The following is an 18,158-nucleotide window of genomic DNA, read 5'->3' as shown; positions in this document are numbered from 1 at the left end:
ATAGATAGATAGATAGATAGATAGATAGATAGATAGATAGATAGATATAGGTAGATAGATAGATAGATAGATATAGGTAGATAGATAGATAGATAGATACATACATACATACATACATACGTACATACATACGTACATACATACGTACATGCTGACCAAGGCAGTAAGGATGGCGGTAGACTGGTGAAGCAGTGATTCTCAACCTTCCTAATGCTGCAAATCTTTTACACAGTTCCTCATGTGGTGGTGACTCCCAACCATAAAATTATTTTTGTTGCTACTTTATACTGTAATCTTGCTAGCGTTATGAATTGTAATATAAATCTGTGTTTTCCAATGGCCTTTGGTAACTTCTGTGAAAAGCTCAGCCAGCACCCAAAGTAGTCACATGACCCACAGATGAAGAACCCCTGTCTAAGGCTCAAAATAGCTCTCCCAGGCCATGCTCACCTGCATTCAATCTCAGGCCAGCATGTAAAGAGAGAACTGACTTCTGCAAGTTGCCCTGTGACAGCCACACAGATGCTGTGGTATAGGCATGCACACGCACACGCACACGGACACATCAATAAATAAATGCTCACACACACACCAAGAACAAGCCAGGAATCCTGGCTTCCAGCATCTGAGAGGCTGGATAGCAGGAATACCCCAAGTTCAAGGCTAGACCTAGAGAGTGAGACCCTGTCAAAAGGAAGACATTAACTCTAGGTCTTTGCATTTTTTGTTTTGTTTTGTTTTGTTTGCTATTTTGAGACCATCTCATTATGTGGCTCTGGCTGTCCTGGAACTCACTATGGAGACCAGGCTGGCCTTGAACTCACAGAGATCCACCTGCCTTGGCAGTATTAAAAGTGTGTGCCACTATGCCCAGAGACTCCAGCATTTGTGCATACCTGTGCCACAGCATCTGTGGAGAACTGAGGGCAGCTTGCAGAAGTCAGTTCTCTCCCTCCATGTGGGCCTGAGTGAACTCAGGTTATCAGGGAGGGAAATAATCATTTCCCCCCCCCCCAAAAAAAAAAAAAAAAACAAAACCAAAAATCTATATTTTTGCATAAAATCGAAATTACCTTTTTCAACCCGTGGTAAATTCAGCTTAGAACAATGATCACGTACTGATGTGTTGTTCTTCTCAGAAATGCCCGATTCTCTCTAAAGAGACAACCTCAAAAGGCATCCCTACTGTCCGTCTGTACCTGAATTCTGGGTAGTTCCAAATAAAGTACCTTACAACCACAGGTTGTTTTCAGACAGGGTCTCCTATGTTGCCCATGATGGCCTCAAACTCCAGACCCTCCTGCCTCAGCCTCCTGAAAGCTGGGATTACACCCATGTACCAACACACCTGGCTTAATCTAGAGTCAACTAGTTATAGTCATGATACAAAACTCACTGAGGTAGACTGACACAGGCCATTCCTAACCCTAGTAAAGATTCTTGGCACTTCTACAAACACATGTCTTTGGCTCCATTCACACCACTACAAAGAAGCCTGCTGCTTCTTCAAACCAGCACTAAATGGAGTCTTGGCTGTCCTTATACCCAGCACACACAAAGCCAGAAGTAGCACAAAGACACTACTTCAAGAGCATTCAACCCCAAGGTCCAGCAGACACAAAGCTGACTGTTAAGTCTTTGTTGGCTCTAAAGCTAGAAACCAATTCCCAGCATCCACCTTTCTCTGTTTAGGGGTCACAAGGGGAAGGGTTTTTGTTTGTTTTGACACAGAATCATGTAGCCCAAAGTTATTTCAAACTCTTTAAGTAATCAAATATAACCTTAAACTTCTGATCCTCCTGCGTCCACCTCCCAAGTGCTGGGATTACAGGCAAGCCCCACCACACGCACATGCAGGCAAGCACTCTACCAACTGAGTCCTATGTTTGCCCCAACAGCCACCTTAGAGCACATGAAGGAATTGAGGGGTGTCACCCTCCCAAGCCATCGCAGCTGCCCCAGGATGTTTTAGTGAACAGACCAAAAGTCTCCCCAGTGAGACAATTTAAGCCAGGCTTCTGCTACTTAAATCTGAAAGTACCCTGCTTCTGAAAAATAACTGGGAAAAAAAAAACAAAACAAAAATGAAAACTCATACCTTATAAATGAAAACCAGAACAAAAGCAAACCTCGTCTGAAGAATGGAAGCAAAATGAATGTCAATGACAGCCCTAACCCTGCCAGAGAATTGAACTGAAAAACAATCAGACTGTGGCCCCGCAGCCACCAACATCAACAGGAGTATTACGGGATACAGAGTGCGGCAGTATCCTGCTGGAAGTGTGTCACTTCTCACAGCAGTGAGGACCTAGGAGAAAGGAAGGAAAGTGGATCTTTACTGGAAGAGACCCCCTATGCTACAGAGGCAGGCTGGGAGCTGCACAGAATGTACTGAGAGACCCTGTCTCAAGGTACAAGATGGTATTTCCACAACACAAGATGGTCTCTGGACTACGCATACACACACACACACTCACACACACACACTCACTCACACACACGTGCACACAGGCACAGCACTGTCCTCCCTTATAATAGACACAGTGATGTCACAGAGCACTGAGCAGCCAAGAGGATGATGGGTGACCCACAAGCACACTGCGTGCATAAATCCCACAAACACGACCGTGACCTGAAGAAGCCAGTGACGAGAAGACTCAATGCCAGTCAATACGGAGTTCAAAGCAAGGATGTTCCTCCAGACGGTGACAATCTAAGGGCTGAGGAGACAGGAGCTGAAAAGCACAGGCTGGGGCCATTGCAGCAGGGAGTACCCCACTGCTTCCTTCTGCTGCCTCTACTTGTTTAATATAGCCAACCACAAAATAATTTTCTATTATGTCTGTGCTTGAAAACAAGGATTTACAGTGACTGGTCTCCACATCACAGACAACCACCGTGTTTCTCAACTGACACCCAAGTTTCTCCATCACTGCTCACAATCTGAACTGAATTTTCTATGTGGGGTCTGCAAAAGGGCCACTCAGTAGCTGCTTTCACCCACTCCATACCAAGAGCATGCACAAAGTCATGAGAGACGGAAATGTGTGCAAGCACCCCGTGGGGCTCTTGAGAAGGCGCGTGCCCTTGCTGGAGAGCCACTGATCCAGACGCTCGCTTGTCACACAGCCAGCCACGTTCCAACTGAAACACACCAGCACAGGGCTGGGGAGCGGGCTCAGGGGATGAGACAGCTTCCCCACAAACATGAGAAGAAGCAGAGTTTGGATTCCCAGAACCCACCTACATAGGTGGACAAGAGTAGCCGTTGCCTGTAATCCAGGTACTTGGGCAGCTGAGACAGGATCCTGGAGCAAGCTGGCTGACTGATGGAGAGCTCTGGGCTTGTGAAGGACTGTCAAGAAGACCTCTACATGTACTCACGTGTACATGCACAAATAGACACACATCTGCATTAAACCAAACACACTAAATACATAGAATACCTACATCAACACACAAACACACGAGAGCTGCTCTCCTCTCTAGGAAAGGACGAGTTCAGCACACAGAAGCAGAGGGCCCAACTCAGGAGGCTTCTGCACCCGGCGCCTAGCTGACAGAATCAAATCTCAAATGAAAGTCTTCAGTCTGGCTTCCTGGGTGTGAGACACTGTCCTGTGCGGCTGCCCTGGATGGGATCCAGCTTGTTTCTGGCCATCACTACGTCATCAGCCTATGGAGAGTGCCACCTCACACTGACACAGACCACTGGCCAGCCTCAGCAGACCTGTTACGGGAGGGGACGAAGCAGCAAGAGCAAAGACTGAAGCAGGAGAACAGGCAAAGTCAACAGCTAACCTCCATCCAGCTCTGCTCTAAACCAGCAGGAGCAAGAATGTTCATAACCTCCCTCCCCACACTCCCTTTTCCTGAGTTTTGCTTTGTTTTAAAATGTCTTACTATGTGGCCCAACTGTCTGAAACTGGTGGTTCTCTTGCCTGCATGTCTTGTGTGCTAAAACTACAGGCAGGCACTGCCATACCCAGCAGTAACCACTGAGTATCTCTGACACAGTGAAGTTAAGTCACACGGTAGCTGATGCTTTAGTGACTGGAGAGCACCTATATTAGACAAGGAAAGTTGTGGCTATGCAAGCAAAAGATGATCCAACTTCAGCCAGGATGGGTGCAAGGAGAGGAGAGAGCACAGATAAACATCAGCACCAGAGACAGAGGCCCCAAGGCTCCATCAGCTATGAGGAACCATCTGGATGAGGGCAACTGGGAGAATTTAATGAGATAAAGAATGCAGAAGGAGGCTTGATTCCCTTTGTGAGCAAAAGAGAATCAAAAAGACCCTTTGAGGGCTAGGGATACAGCTTAATAGCAGAGTGCTTGCCTAGAATCCCCCAGTGAGGGGCTGAGGCGTGGCTCAGTGGTAGAGCCCCTGCCTAGAATCCCCCAGTGAGGGGCTGGGGTGTGGCTCAGTGGTAGAGCCCCTGCCTAGAATCCCCCAGTGAGGGGCTGGGGTGTGGCTCAGAGGGAGAGCACTTGTCTAGCATGTTCAAAGCTCTAGGTTGGATTCCAAGCACAAAATAAATAAACAGACAAATAAATCAATACCTTTGAGCCATGTTACGCTTAAAACATCTAGTAAGAATTACACATGATGGCACACACCTGTAATCCAAGCACTCAGGTAGTTGAAACAAGGGTTTTAAGTTCAAGGCCAGTCTATACTAAATAATAAAACTCTATAAAAAACCAAAGAAATAAACAAACAAATAAGCAGCTACCTTAAATTTCCAATCTAGCACAACTGCAGGGAGAAAAAAGGCCTTCTAAAAAATAATGAAGACTGTTTCTAAGTATTGGGCTGGCAAGATGCTCAGCCAATAGAGGTGCTTGCCACCAAACCTGACAATGTGAGTTCAATCCCCAGAACACACATGGCGGGATAAAGAACTGACACCCTCAAGTGTCCTTTGACTTCCATGCAATAAATTTCTACATGAAAGTTATCGTCTCTAAGACTTAAGAGGAGTTAACACTGATTAAATACAGCCCTTTCCATTCGTGACCACTAAGGACTCTGATTAGAGCCACACACTGCAGTGAAGTGCATCTCCTTGTATCCTGCATCCTCACAGGGGCAGCTCCTCACTTAGGATGAGAGAACATCCCTTTTCTCTCTGGTACAATGTGTTTCCAGGGAATAAAATAAATCACATGCTATTTTTTAACCTAGAAATAAAAGTGCACACAGAAAAAAGCTCTGTGTAAGCTAGGCCTGGTGTCTTGCTCCAGTATGGAGCTGTCTGCAACTCCCTGGAAACTGAGACACTGTGAAGTGGTGAGCTGGACCTGAAGCTAGAGTGTCACCAGCAAGTGCCATCTCGCACTCCTGTGACAAAACAGTAGTACAAACATGCACAGCTTTGGATTTTATCCCAAAGATCTAAGAAGTAGCCGGGCAGTGGTGGTGCACGCTACTTTAATCCCAGCACTTGGGAGGCAGAGACAGGCGAATTTCTGAGTTCAAGGCCAGCCTGGTCTACAGAGTGAGCTCCAGGACAGCCAGGGCTACACAAAGAAACCCTGTCTCGAAAAACAAAACAAAACAAACAAACAAAAAAAGATCTAAGAAGTAAAAACAAAGTCTACAGGGGCTATCAATTTCTCTGCTTTTATGGACTCAGATATTAAAATATCCTTAGGCACCCCAAAAATCCAAATAAACAAAGCCTCCTGGGCAGCAAGTTGATGCAGAGGGTAAACACCCCTGCTGTCAAGCCTACGGCTCTGTGTTCAGCCCCTGAGACCACATGTACAAGGAGAGACCTGACTTTCACAGGTGTCCTCTGACCCCACAACCTCACCGCCCCACAGTAAATAAACGTAAAACAAGCTCTTCAGGTTCAGCACAGACGTACACTGACAGTGATTTAAAAATACTAACACTTCACGCCTAGCATCTCAGACGGGAATGCAGAGTATTTCACAGAAATAAGTCAGAGACGCCCCTGACTAAATAAATGGCACAGACAAGAGGAGGGTTCAGAGTTAAGACCCACCCCAGGCTCTCAGATCGCTCCTCAGCTACTTGAGCGAGCTGGCGCTGCGTCTGGAGCAAACACTGAGATGTGCTGTAGCAAAACAGCAAGGTTAGAGGGAGGGTGTCTCAGCGTCAAAATAAACATTCAAAAAGAGGTGTTTATTCCATGCAAAAGACAGGCGCTCCTAACGTCCCGTTCTGCAGTTTCCAGGTTACTGCTTGGTGAGGAAGCATCCCAAAATATAGGCACACACTGGGGATCCTACTGTAATCTTTAAAATACATTTGGGCCAGGCATGGTGGTCCAAGCCTTTAATCCCAGCACGCAGGAGGCAGAACATGAAAGGGATCTCTATGAGTTCAAGGCCAGCCTGGTCTACACAGTGAGTTCTAAGACAGCCAGGGCTACAGTCTGGAAGAAGTGAGGGTGCTGTGTGGAGTGGGAGAGGATGGAGGAAGAGGATGAGGAAGGAGGGGCGATAAGAGGATAGAAGACAGTGTAGGAGCAACAAGCACTGTCCTTTCCCAGGTTGTGGTCTACCATCTTGTCTTTCCTGTGGTCTGTCCATCCCGTCCCCGAGTGCCCCATCCCTCATTGGCTCTGAACGCACCTCACACACTAGCAAAGCCACACAGGTCACAGGGCCTTCTGACTTTGCATACTCACCTGAGTTTTTACTAGAGAGAAACTGTCCACCCACTACTTTACTAACAGTCTGCACTACTTGTAATTGAGTTGTAGCTGCTCTCTTAGATTTTTTAAAAACACAAACCCATTATGCTTGTAAAATCCCAGCAGTGGGAGATGGGGGCTCCCCATCAAGAGTTCAAGGTCATCCTTGGCTACAGGAAACCTGTCTCCAAATACAACAAACACTCAATGTACAAGTAACAAATGCCTCATTTCCCACTCTGACATCCTTCTCCAGCTAACAATCATGATCAAACCCACCACTCAACTAACTGTTTCTGATCATATGTCCAAGGCTTCACCACTAAAGATGACACTGGGGGCTGGGAGGTGGCTCAGTGACTACACTGAACACGCAAGCATGAGAACCCAGAACGGACATGGCCACACAAGCACCTGTAAGTCCAGGACTGCGGAGGGCAGGGCCGGAGGACCAATGGCATTGGCAAGCCACCAGCTAAGCTCCTGGCTCAGTGGGGAGACCCCGTCCCAAGAATGTAAAGTGGACAGTGATAGGAAAGGACGCTACGCTCTCACTACGCGCGCGCGCGCGCACACACACACACACACACACACACACACACACACACACAGCTGCTCATTTGGACTCATCAACACTATTGTGCCAGCAAACTTTCTGAATACACAGAAAACAAATCAAGTGTCTGTGTGAATATTATTCTCCATATTCACCAATCAGCTCCACAGACTGTCTTCCACCTCAAAGTGCAGCGTTGCCTTTATTGTCTATTTCAGTGGGGGGGGGGGGTTTCAATCCTTTCACAGGGGTCACATATCAGATATCCTGCATATATTTACATTATGGTCCATAACAGTAGCAAAATTACAGTTTTGAAGTAGGAACAAAAATAATTTGGGGGGGGGGGAGGGTCACCACAACACAAGAAACCGCATTAAAGGGTGGCAGCGTTAGGAAGGTTGAGAACCATGATCTGTTTGGTTATGTAGGTGTGAGAATTAACAGCTGGGTAGAGATGCAGCTTAGTGACTGCAGAGCGCCGGCCTAGAGTCATCAAGGCCCTGGGTCTACCCCCAGCACCACAGAAAGAAATGAAAGAGGCAGGAATATAGCTCAGCAGACTGAGACGGAGGGCCTGCCTGGCCGGAGGGCCTGCCTGGCATGCATGGAGCCCTGGGTCTGCTGCCCAGCCCTGAACAGATCAGAGCGGCAGCTCGTGCTGTAACAGCTGTAATCAAGGCATTCAGGGTGTAAAGGAGAAGTGAGCGCGAAGACTTTAAAGCCACTCTCAGCTGCAGAGTAAGTCTGTGGCCATCAGAGAACTCCTCCCTCCTGGCAGACACAGACACCCCCACCTCTGACAGTCAAAATGTGGCTTGGGGAATCAATGAGTTTACTGGGCTCGCTTATGGGTGTGGGGGTCAGTTACAGAAGCATAGCTGAACCCAAGGCAGCCACACCATCAAGTTTCACCCCAGCATGGACGAGGCACAAACAGAGCCCCATCCTTCAGTTACCCCTCTACACACTACACACCCTAGCTCCTCCTCAGACCATGAGGTCACATGCAATAAGGACAGAGTTAGAAGCTCTGCCCTGATGAAGAGAAAGCGGTACCGCTCTACCCTACTGGGTTCCATGAGACAGGGAGGGAGGGAGGAAAGAAAGAGGGGGAGGTGACATAACAGCCACCTATAACCCTGTGTTTACATTACCCTACCTATACTATAAATAAATCACAACTCTTCACTGAAATATTAACCCACTCTGGTCAGGCTCTGAGCGGTATGAAAAGGGAGACATCTCCCGTCTCAGATATGAAAACACAAGTCATGACAAGATGCTAACTCTACACATCCCCCTCCTTTACTGAAGTGCTTCTGGGAAAACTGATTCGCACCTGATTCCTAAGTCACCCGCTACAGCACCAGAAAGTATCACCGCCTCCAGAGGAGTCCACAGACTGAGATCTGGCCGCCAGCTCCAAACAAATGTTCTGCTCCCTAGGGCAGCATCCAACTTTGATTTTTGAGCTTAAAACTTCGGAACTGCACCAGCCGGCAGCCTGGGTTCCTGCCTAGTGAGAGTTGATGCAGCGACATTCCTCAGCCAATTACAATTGCGTTCAGCTGCAATGGAGGAGCCCGCAGCTGGAATTACAGATGGGGTGTAGCACCAGCGCAGCAACACCCCATCACTTAAGCCTTGTTTTAAAACAGTAAACAGCTTCCACCCACTCCCGTTAACCCAAAAATGTAGAAATACTTCGTTTCATTCAAATATCTAATTGGGTTAGATCTGGTCTGGAGCGGCAATAGTAATTCTAACATTTGAGAAAGAAGACGCCCAAATCTAAGGGGCTGCGCTCTGGTTTTGAGCCACTTCCTTCAGCTCTCCTTTAACTCAACTGTCCACAGGAACCTTCCGTCAGGGAGAGAGCAAGGAAGAGGGAAAAGCAAGTCTACAAGCAAGTGTAAGTTGTGGCTTTACCTACAGAAAACTCACTACAAAACCACCGACTAGCCAGTGTTTAAATGGTTTAGTGATGAAAACGGATTCTTTTTAATTCTACATTTGTTTAAAAGAATTTAACTTTAGCTGGGGAGTGGTGGCACATGTCTTTGATCCCAGGACAGGCAGATCTCTGAGTTCGAGGCTAGCCTGGTCTATAGAGTGAGTTCCAGGACAGCCACTACACAGGACTACCCCTTTTCAAACAAAAACAAAGCAAAACAAAAAACTAACTTTCAACATTGTTTTAAAATTAAAAGAAAGCCGACCCATGTTAAGAATCCTGAGCCAGAAAACCAAGAGCACTGTGAAGATAGATTGTTTTGCTGGGGAGGGAACTGGGCCATGATTTGGTTATTTTAACTTTTAACCAGTGCCACAGGTGTATTCCACAAGTCAGCCTAGTTAGCTGAGAGTTAGCAGTAACTTGTGCTAAGGCTGAAGCAGTACAGTGGTGGAGACCCTTTGAAGTCCTTGAGAAAATACTGGAGTAACAAGTAACAGCCTCTAGGACCCCACTGAGCTCAAAATGTGAAAAGTCACACGAGAGAGGTAAAATCCCAGAGATATGTCTCTCTCGTGTATATACACACACGAGTGAGCACACACATATGAATCTAAAAATTCTACTTAGCTAAGGGCTCTACTATCCCAGTGCTGGGCCCCAGAAGGAGACAGGAGGTAAACAGAGACCAGGGATCCTGAGCTAGCCAGCAAATCTAGCAGAATCAGCAGGCTCCAGGTTCAGTGAGAGATCCGGTCTTAAAAAACAGTGGAGACTGGAGAAAACACCAGATGTTGCTCCTGCCCTCCACACACATGTAAACTGGTGTGCACACACACCACATGAACCTACCCACCAAGGAAGGGGGAAAGTCGAGTTTGATGTAGATTCACAAAAATACAGACAGGAATGAAGTGTATGAAAGGTTTCCTGCATACACAACTTTTCCTGTGCCTTCCCGGATCTGAGAAGGACTCTGTCGTAAGGTCTCTCAAGCTACCAGATCATCTCTCACCATAATACAGTGGTCAAATTAAAGTTCTGCTGGTCCCAGGTTCTCTGTTGGAGCAAACTGACAGTCAGTCAGCACTCCTAACAGGTCCCTTAGTCTTTCTTAAGAGCCACTTTGAATCTTTCAAAGAACTACTTTGAATCAACTATTGTGACTGCTGGCTTGTGACTGACTAGATTGAAAGTACTAGCAACTGTGACTACAACTATCTCACTCTGGGTCACATCCTTCAAATGATTCAGTGCAAACAGGACATTACTGCACACCTATGCCAACTTGTAAGCCAGGTCTCTTTCCTTCTTCTACTTGCAATGACAATTGCTCTTCATGGGACACAGTCCTGGCTTCTAAAGGCAAGAAAACACAAGAAGGTCCAAGTGAACTCAAGGTATAAAACAGGACTGGAGAGATGGTTACACTCGGTAGTTCCATGCACTTGCTACTCTTGGCAAAGGCTCCAGGGTGGATTCCCGGAACTGTTAAGTCCAGGCCCAGAGGAATTGATACCCTATTCTGACCTTAAAGGTTCCAGGTTTTTAAGATGATAAAAAGATCCCCCCCACACACAAAGTTGAGGCATTTGGAACCTCAACTAACTGCTCAGTGGCAGAGACAAATCTGAGTTTTCTGAAGAACAGCATGGACCTCACAGCCTGGGTTCATCTGTGGACCACAACTCCTGCTGAACTTCAAGATCTAAATTTCCAAAAAGGTTGTACTCTCCAGTGAGCTTTTAAGATGTCTACAAGATAATTTTCTCTAACAAGACTATGAGACTCTGCAGATATTGACTCTAAACCTCATGAAACAGTTCCTATGAAATGCCACAAAGATGGTCATTCAAATGATATAATTCCAGTACAGAACCTCAAGCATCCTTTCCTACTGCACACAGCGGCTTCCCAATGCACGTGGGCACATTACTCAACTGAGAAGGGGAGGAGAGATGGTTCATGGGAAGAAAAAGAAAGCACAAGTGTAACACTAATGCACCAAGTTAAGGCTTGACACACATTAAACAAAAATGTTGCCCTTTAACACAGATTTCTGAGTCTCAGGGTTGAGAACAGAAAGCGCACACACAGGCCAACAGGAACACAAAGTGAGTAGTAACCAGGCTGACGGATCACGTAGGTGATCCAGATGCTTACAATGGGGCTGAGACCTTATTCAAACGAGGAAACTAAGACCTTGAAAAGTAATTAATTGGCTGTACATCATGCAACTGCCAACCTGACCAGGGTGCCCTGATTTGACAGGCTCTGCTCCCCAAAGGCCATCAACTGCAAACCCCAAAGTTCTCAACACTTGATAACCACTCCAGCATCTTCAATGTCTTTGTGCTGTGTGGTTTTCAACAACGAGGTTACAAACAGCCATCCTGTTTTTTCATTCTGTCTATGTACTCGAGTTGGTGTGCGTGCAAGTACACCTGTATACGTATGCACACAAGCCAGAGGGGCAGCCTCAGGTGCTGTTCCTCTGGAGCCATCACCTTGGCTTTCCCGTAGATAGGGTCTCTTCAGGACCTGGGGCTCTCTGATCCGGTGAGGCTCCCGGTCAGCCACACGCACTTGTTAAGTGGGTGCTGGGGTTCCGGCTCAGGTCTCATGCTTGCTGGGAAACACCTCCTGACTGAGCCATCTCCCAGCTCCAATAGTTCTCATTCTTAAAAAGTCATCTTTCCTCAAATACAAATACATAAATAAATACAGAGACTCCATAACAGGATTTATCTCTGGAGAGACTGATACCCAACCATCCTCACTTCCTGTAACAGCAGAGAGATGAAGGCAAATCTATCTCACCTTCAATAAAACGGCTGGTTCCATGATTTTTTTTTTCAAACACACCATCCACCAACCCGAAATCTATGATCATGCTCACAGCCGCTCCCAGACCATGAGCTGACAACACCCATCCCTAGTCTTTCCCCATCAAAAGCCACCCAAAACCTCTGATGCTTTCCAAGTCTTCAATACCAAGACTAACCCATGAAAGCCTCCCTTTTACCAGCTGACTGGGAGCTGTTAATAGAGACCTGCCACAAACACCACAGTTAAGACTTCTAAGCCACAGAGTTCATTTCTACGAAAACTCCCTATCAGGAATGCTGAAACCAATCTGGATTGTAACTAAAATCAGGGCCCAGTGTCGATGAGCAACCTTTCCCAAGGATGACTGTCAAAGAACCTAACTTCCTAACTAACACAGAGAGACAGACGAAGGCATCCACTGAGCAAGTCTCCTCCAGTCTCTGTCCAAAGGCAAAGACGTCCATTATGACTGGGGTCTGGGTTCTAGTTCAAATGTTCTTATCTGCTTGGACATCTTCAGAGAAAAAGTATCAATCTTTTCTTAAACAGAACAAACTTTCCAAGAATTTCCACCGTGATCACAGGCCTTGCCCTAAGGCTCAGCCTGAAAGGACAAGCAGAAGCCTCAGTCCTGACCACACTGCCTTGGAACAGAAAAATCCAGGGAAATCCCTGCAAGGCCTCAGACCTAAGGATGTACTTCCTCTTCTGAGCTGGAAAGCCCCAAAGCAGGCCATCCGCCAACCCTGCCATGCAGCCTTAAAGAGAGATTCAAACTGGCAAGTTCTGCAGGGGAAGGAGAGGGAGAAAGGAAGAGGAAGCTGAGGGAAGTGGTCCAGACTCTGGACCCCCGAAGAGGGGCAGCTATGACAGACAGCTCGCCTCTTGCCTGCATGCAAACTGCCCTGTTGCTGTCAGATCCACAGCAAGCTTTGCTCTCACCTTTGAAGGTGGCACTACAGAGCCCCTAGGAAACCTGAACAGTCCTCTGAAAACTGAGGGGAGCAAGGAGCCTGCACTGGAGCAACTGCCACAGCTCAGCTTGTGTGGGAGGGGGACCCAAGGATGTGGCAAGTGGGTGAAGGCATGGCAGAGGTAGAAACCAAAGACTCAGGACTCTGGTGTACTAAGTGGCCCGGCCTCAGGGAGAACGGAAGTGGACTAGACTGGAGAGGTCTGGACCATTGATGAGGTGGGGGAAGTGAGAACAAGACTGGGAGACAGACGTTTGGTCCCAGACAGGATTGAGGAATTTGCAACTGAAGGGTGGAGGCTGAAAGACAGAAGCGAGTGGGCGGGACTGAAAGATAAGTGAGGGCGGGATCAGGCAGGGACGAGGGCGGGGCTAAGAGAGGAGAGGGGGAAGCAAGAGAGCTGGAGATGAGGAGGGGGTGAGGTAGGAGAGCAAAGCGCAGCAAAGCAGACGAGTAGGGGGTGGGGTGATGCGAAGGTACTAGTGGGGGAGAAGTGAGAAGGCAGACAACAGGTCATGGGAGAGGGTGGGAAGAAAGCAGGGGAAGTGATGAGAAGCCGCAAGGGGAAGAGGGAGGACACAGGTGGGTGGGTAGTGAGGGGTGGGACTGGAGGGGGACGGCAGGTAGGAGGATGGTGAGGGAGAAGAGATGGATGATGAAAATGTGAGGTGGGGGTGGAAAGAGCAAAAGGAGGTGCAGTGAGCGAGGGGGCGGGATATACGTGAAGTTGAAAGTAGGTGTGTGGCTGTGGGAGCTAGGTACAAGGCCCGGAGAAGAGCAGGGAGGGGGTAGGTGTGGATCAGAGGGTGCTGGGGGCGATGTCAAGAGAGGAGCACCAGGGGTCCAGCGGGAGACCCCGAGGGGGTCCTATATGCACCCGAGGGTAGGTGTGGGGCAGAAGGGAGAGCCAGGAGATGGTCCTGTAGAGGACCTGTAGAGCTGGGGGCGGGACCTGATCCAGAAGGGTAAGGTTAGGGGCAGAGGGAGGCAGTTTGGGGGCGTGGCCCATATGCAATTGATGGTAGGTGTGGGCAGAGGGAGTAGTGGGGGTTGGAGGGTAGGAGACAAGCTTAAGGGGAAGGAGCCAGAGGCGGGGCCATGAGAATCAGCCAGAGGGGCCTAATCTATGATAGAGGGAAGAACTGCAGGCCAGGCTTAATGCAGAAAAAGCCAGCTGCCTGAGCCTGCAGAGCGAGCAGGGGGCGGGGAGTGATGCAGAGGGCGGGGCCACAGGGCGGGGCACCAAAGCTTCAAAGTAGTCAAGGGTTGGGGCCTATAAGGGGGAGGGGGCGGGAGTCTGCAGAAGAGTCGAGGGCTGAGCCTAGTTAAGGAAGAGGGCGAGTCTGCAGATCAGCGAGGCGTGGCTTGATGCAGAGGGAGGGCGGGGCTGCCGCAGCGGGGCGTGTCCTGAAGTGTCGGGGGCGGGGCCTGGTGCAGAGGGAGGGGTCGGGACGGCAGGGGCGGCGCCTGCAGAGCACCCGGGGGGCGGGGCCGGGAGCGCGAGCGAGGGGCGCACGCCGTAGGGGGTGCAGCGGTCCCGGGACAACGGCCGGTGCAGGGGGGGCGGGGCGGGAGTCCGCAGGGTCCCTGGGACCGCCTAGGGGCGCGAGGGCCGCGGCCCTGTCGTGCCTACCTGTCAGACGGATCTTGATGCTGGAGCCGTTCCTACGGGTCCCGGGGTTCGACATCTCCCGCCAGCGGCCGGCCGGCCTCGGATCCAGTGCCGCCGCCCCCCAGCCCGGCCCGGCCCGGCCCCGCCGCCGCCTCAAGGTTACGGCCACGGGTTGGGCGCCGGGGTCCGAGCCGGGACGCCGAGTGCGCGGCGCAGGCGTCGGGACGGAGACCACGGGCTGAAACCGTAGAACCGAGCGCTCGGCCGCACTGCCGCCCGGAGCCGCCCCTGGCTGGCCCAGCCCGGAGCCGCCGCGCTCGCAGCCGGACGCCCGCCGCCCTCGCTGCTTCCGCCGCCGCCTCCCGAGCTGCGCGCGCCCGCCACCGTGCCGGCCCGGCCCTGCGCGATCTCGCGTCTGCGTGCGTGCGCGCGCCCGAGCACGGCGCTACGCCGACCGCGCTTGTCCTGGGCGCGCGCGAGGGGGTCTAGGGAGCTGCAAGGTTCCTGCAGCCGGCGGGGAGCCTTGAAACAGACACCACCGCCACCACACACACACGCACACACACTCACACACGCACACACTAGCGGCGCAGTGGGAGCTGGTTCTCAGTCACAATCTCAGAAACAACTGATTTGCTTGGGCGACGATTTGGGGAACCGATTGTTTCTTCAGTGTCGGACTTTTCAAGGCTCCTGAGGGAAGCCAGGGTGTTGCGTGAAACCTCAAGAACCGTGCGCGCGTGCGCGCGCGGGCACACGTTATCGTTCTTGAGGAAATAACGTTTAGATCCTGCAAGTTCCAAGGGAAGACTTCCCGCAGTGATCCAGTGTCGGATGTGCCCTGTGCAACTGGTGTATTCGATTGACAAAGTGGCTAGACTCGCAGGAAGTGCTGCATATGGACCAGCTAAACAAGATAAAGGGTGTAAACGGAGAGGTGGTGGTTTTGCGGTTAGGGACCTGCATGCAATTGAACTAACCCAGAAAAGTAAGCAGTAGGGTTTGCAGTTCCCTCCCTGCCTTCCGATGAACCCAGCCCCAAACCCCCAGAGTGTCAGGCAGGTAAAAAGTTAAAAGCCGTGCTTTCCCTCGCAAGCAAACCAATCTCTATGGTAACGCATTCTAGAGAGGTAATAAAATGTTCTTGAAAAGGCCGTGTATATTTACCAAACTCACATCTGACCCGAACCTAATTCATTTCATGGGCAGATTCTTGTCGCGGCTATGTGGCTCCCTTAGAACCGACTACCCAAAACATTTGACCACCCTCTTTGGAGACAGGCTCGCCTGGAGCTAAGGCTGACCTCAAACCTGTGATCCCCCTCCTCAGCCTCCTGAGTGCAGGGATTACAGGTTTGTACCTGTCCCTGTCCTGGGCAGTTTGGTTTTTATGAGCCTGTGCAGCCCAGACTTTTGAATAACGGTGGGAAAATATCTAAGAATAGGATCCTGTATGGGCAACGATTAATCCAGACTCTAACTCTGTTTCCATTTCTAAGCACTTGTCACTGAGAGTGAGATCCTATGTCGGAATACATCCATTTAAGAGAGTCTTTGATTGGTGTTAGGAAACTAGCTCCTTTGGTAAGGTATTCATTGTGCAAGCACAAGAAGCTAGGTTTTGTGAGGCTTTTTAGATATTTCTATTATCTATATATGAGTGTTTTGTGCCGTGTTTGTATGTGTGCATCAGAAGGTGTTAGATCTGGAACAAGTGGTTGGGAGCCACCATGTGGGTGCTGGGAATTGAACTTAGGTCCTCTGGAAGAGCAACATGTGCTCTTAACTGTTCAGCATCTCTCCAGCCCCAAGGACCAGGTGTGCTGGTGAGTTTGGGTGATCCCAGCCCCGGGGAGGTAAAGACAGAAGGATCCCTGGGGCTTACAGGGCAGCTAGAGTCCATGAATTGGGGAGACCTATGCTAACAGGAGACTGCTTTAGGGAAAAAGGGGGTGTGGGGCATAAAGTGTCCAGCAAAACTGAGGTTAACCTTGCTCTGTCTCTCTCTCATACACACACAGACACACACACACCCCTCACGTTCTTTCTTTTTCTTTCTAGCTCTCCCACAGGCTTCCCTCTTTCCCTCTCCTTGGCTCTCTCTCCCTGCACCTCTCTCCTTCCCTCCTTGCCTCATTCTGTGTATCCTCAACCGTACCTCCCTTCTCTCTCATTCCTCTTCCTCCCATCTTTACCCACTCCCCACCCCTACCCCTGTGCCCTCTCCTCCTTTCTCAGTCTCTCCCCTCCCCCATACCTCCTCTCTCCCTGCCTCAGCTCCCAGGTGCTTTTCCTCCTGGGTCCCTTCCCCAGTCGGTCCTCACCCAGGAGTCTTGGATTGCTCCACCTCTTTGGTTTCTTACCTGCCTAGAAGTCTGGACCTTTCTTTGCCTGATCATCCCAACCTGAGTCACAAGTGTGCCTCTTGGGGGCTACTGAAAGTCACTTCCTCTGCCCATTTACTGAGAGCCTGTGCTGTGTGTCTGTTAGTTGGAGAGCGTCCTAACAGTGTTCTGCCATACCCTCATCAGAGAGAAGACCGTCCTCCATGCTTTGTTTGCCGTGTGTGCGTTCCTGTGTGCCGCTGCCTGAGCACATGTGGACACACATCTGTAACATACAGTCAGACATTATCAGGTGTCTTTGCCAATCACTCCCCACCTCAATTCTGAGACGATTTCTCACTGAACCTGAAACTTAGTGATTCACCTGAACTGGCTGGCCAGCAAGCCCCAAGCTCCCTTATCTCCCCGCCCAGCACTGGGATTACACATATGGAATGCCACACCTAGCATTGACTGCCAGAGCCTGGAATCCAGCTCAGATCCTCAGACTCGCAAGGCAAATGCTTTATTGACCCTCCCCAGCCCATTTGTCTTTAAGACAAGATCTCATATAGCCCAGGCTGACCTGAAACGCAGTATGTAGCTGATGATAACCTTAAATTATTAGTCCTCCTGCCTCCATCTCTTGAGTGTGAGAAATACGAGACTATATCATGAGGTCTGATGTTGTGTACCTACTAGGAACCGAACCCTTGATTTCCTGCATGCCAGGCAAGCTCCCTACCCACTGAGCCACATCCTCAGCCCCTTCCCCACCTTTTGACTACCAAACAATATGACTTTCATCCCTAGAGCAAGGTCTTCTATGACTCTAAATTAATTCACTTTCTTTCTTTCTTAAGCATTTTCTTTCTTAGGCATTTCTTTCTTAAGCAAAGAGAGGACTGAGAGCCAGACACAGCCAGTCTAACTCAGTCGGGGAGGTCCAGACTCCACCTCAAAATACAAGGTGGACCCCTGCAAGATCCTGTGTGTGGATCCACTCCAGTAAAAGATCTTGACCATCCAAGTTCGATCCCTGGACCCACAGTGTAGAAAGACAACCGACTCCCACAAGCTGTCCCATGACCTCCAGAACTACATGGCTAATGCTAATACTCTCAACCCTTCCTTCATTTATCCTGTTATTTCTAAGAGGCCTTTAGGACCTCTTTCTAAACTTGTAACGGCCGTTTCTTTTGTAACGGCCGTCAGGTTCTGTTACTTTGTAAAGGC

The 18,158-nt window shown here is 49.6% G+C and overlaps 1 protein-coding gene across 2 annotated transcripts in view; it reads right to left on the bottom strand.

Moving 5' to 3' along the window:
- Positions 1 to 14,943, bottom strand: part of Smurf1 (SMAD specific E3 ubiquitin protein ligase 1) — an 89,773-nt gene extending 74,830 nt beyond the window's left edge. For both annotated transcript variants that reach the window (XM_028756029.1, XM_028756031.1), the window contains exon 1: positions 14,620 to 14,943. In XM_028756029.1, the coding sequence (XP_028611862.1) occupies positions 14,620 to 14,674 (55 nt within the window). In that variant the 5' untranslated portion in view covers positions 14,675 to 14,943. The remainder of the gene's footprint in view (positions 1 to 14,619) is intronic.
- Positions 14,944 to 18,158: the final 3,215 nt, after the last annotated feature.

Source organism: Grammomys surdaster, unplaced genomic scaffold (genome assembly GCF_004785775.1).
Source record: "Grammomys surdaster isolate TR1022 unplaced genomic scaffold, NIH_TR_1.0 126109, whole genome shotgun sequence".
NCBI lineage: Eukaryota > Metazoa > Chordata > Mammalia > Rodentia > Muridae > Grammomys > Grammomys surdaster.
This window is presented reverse-complemented; position numbering and strand designations above follow the sequence as displayed.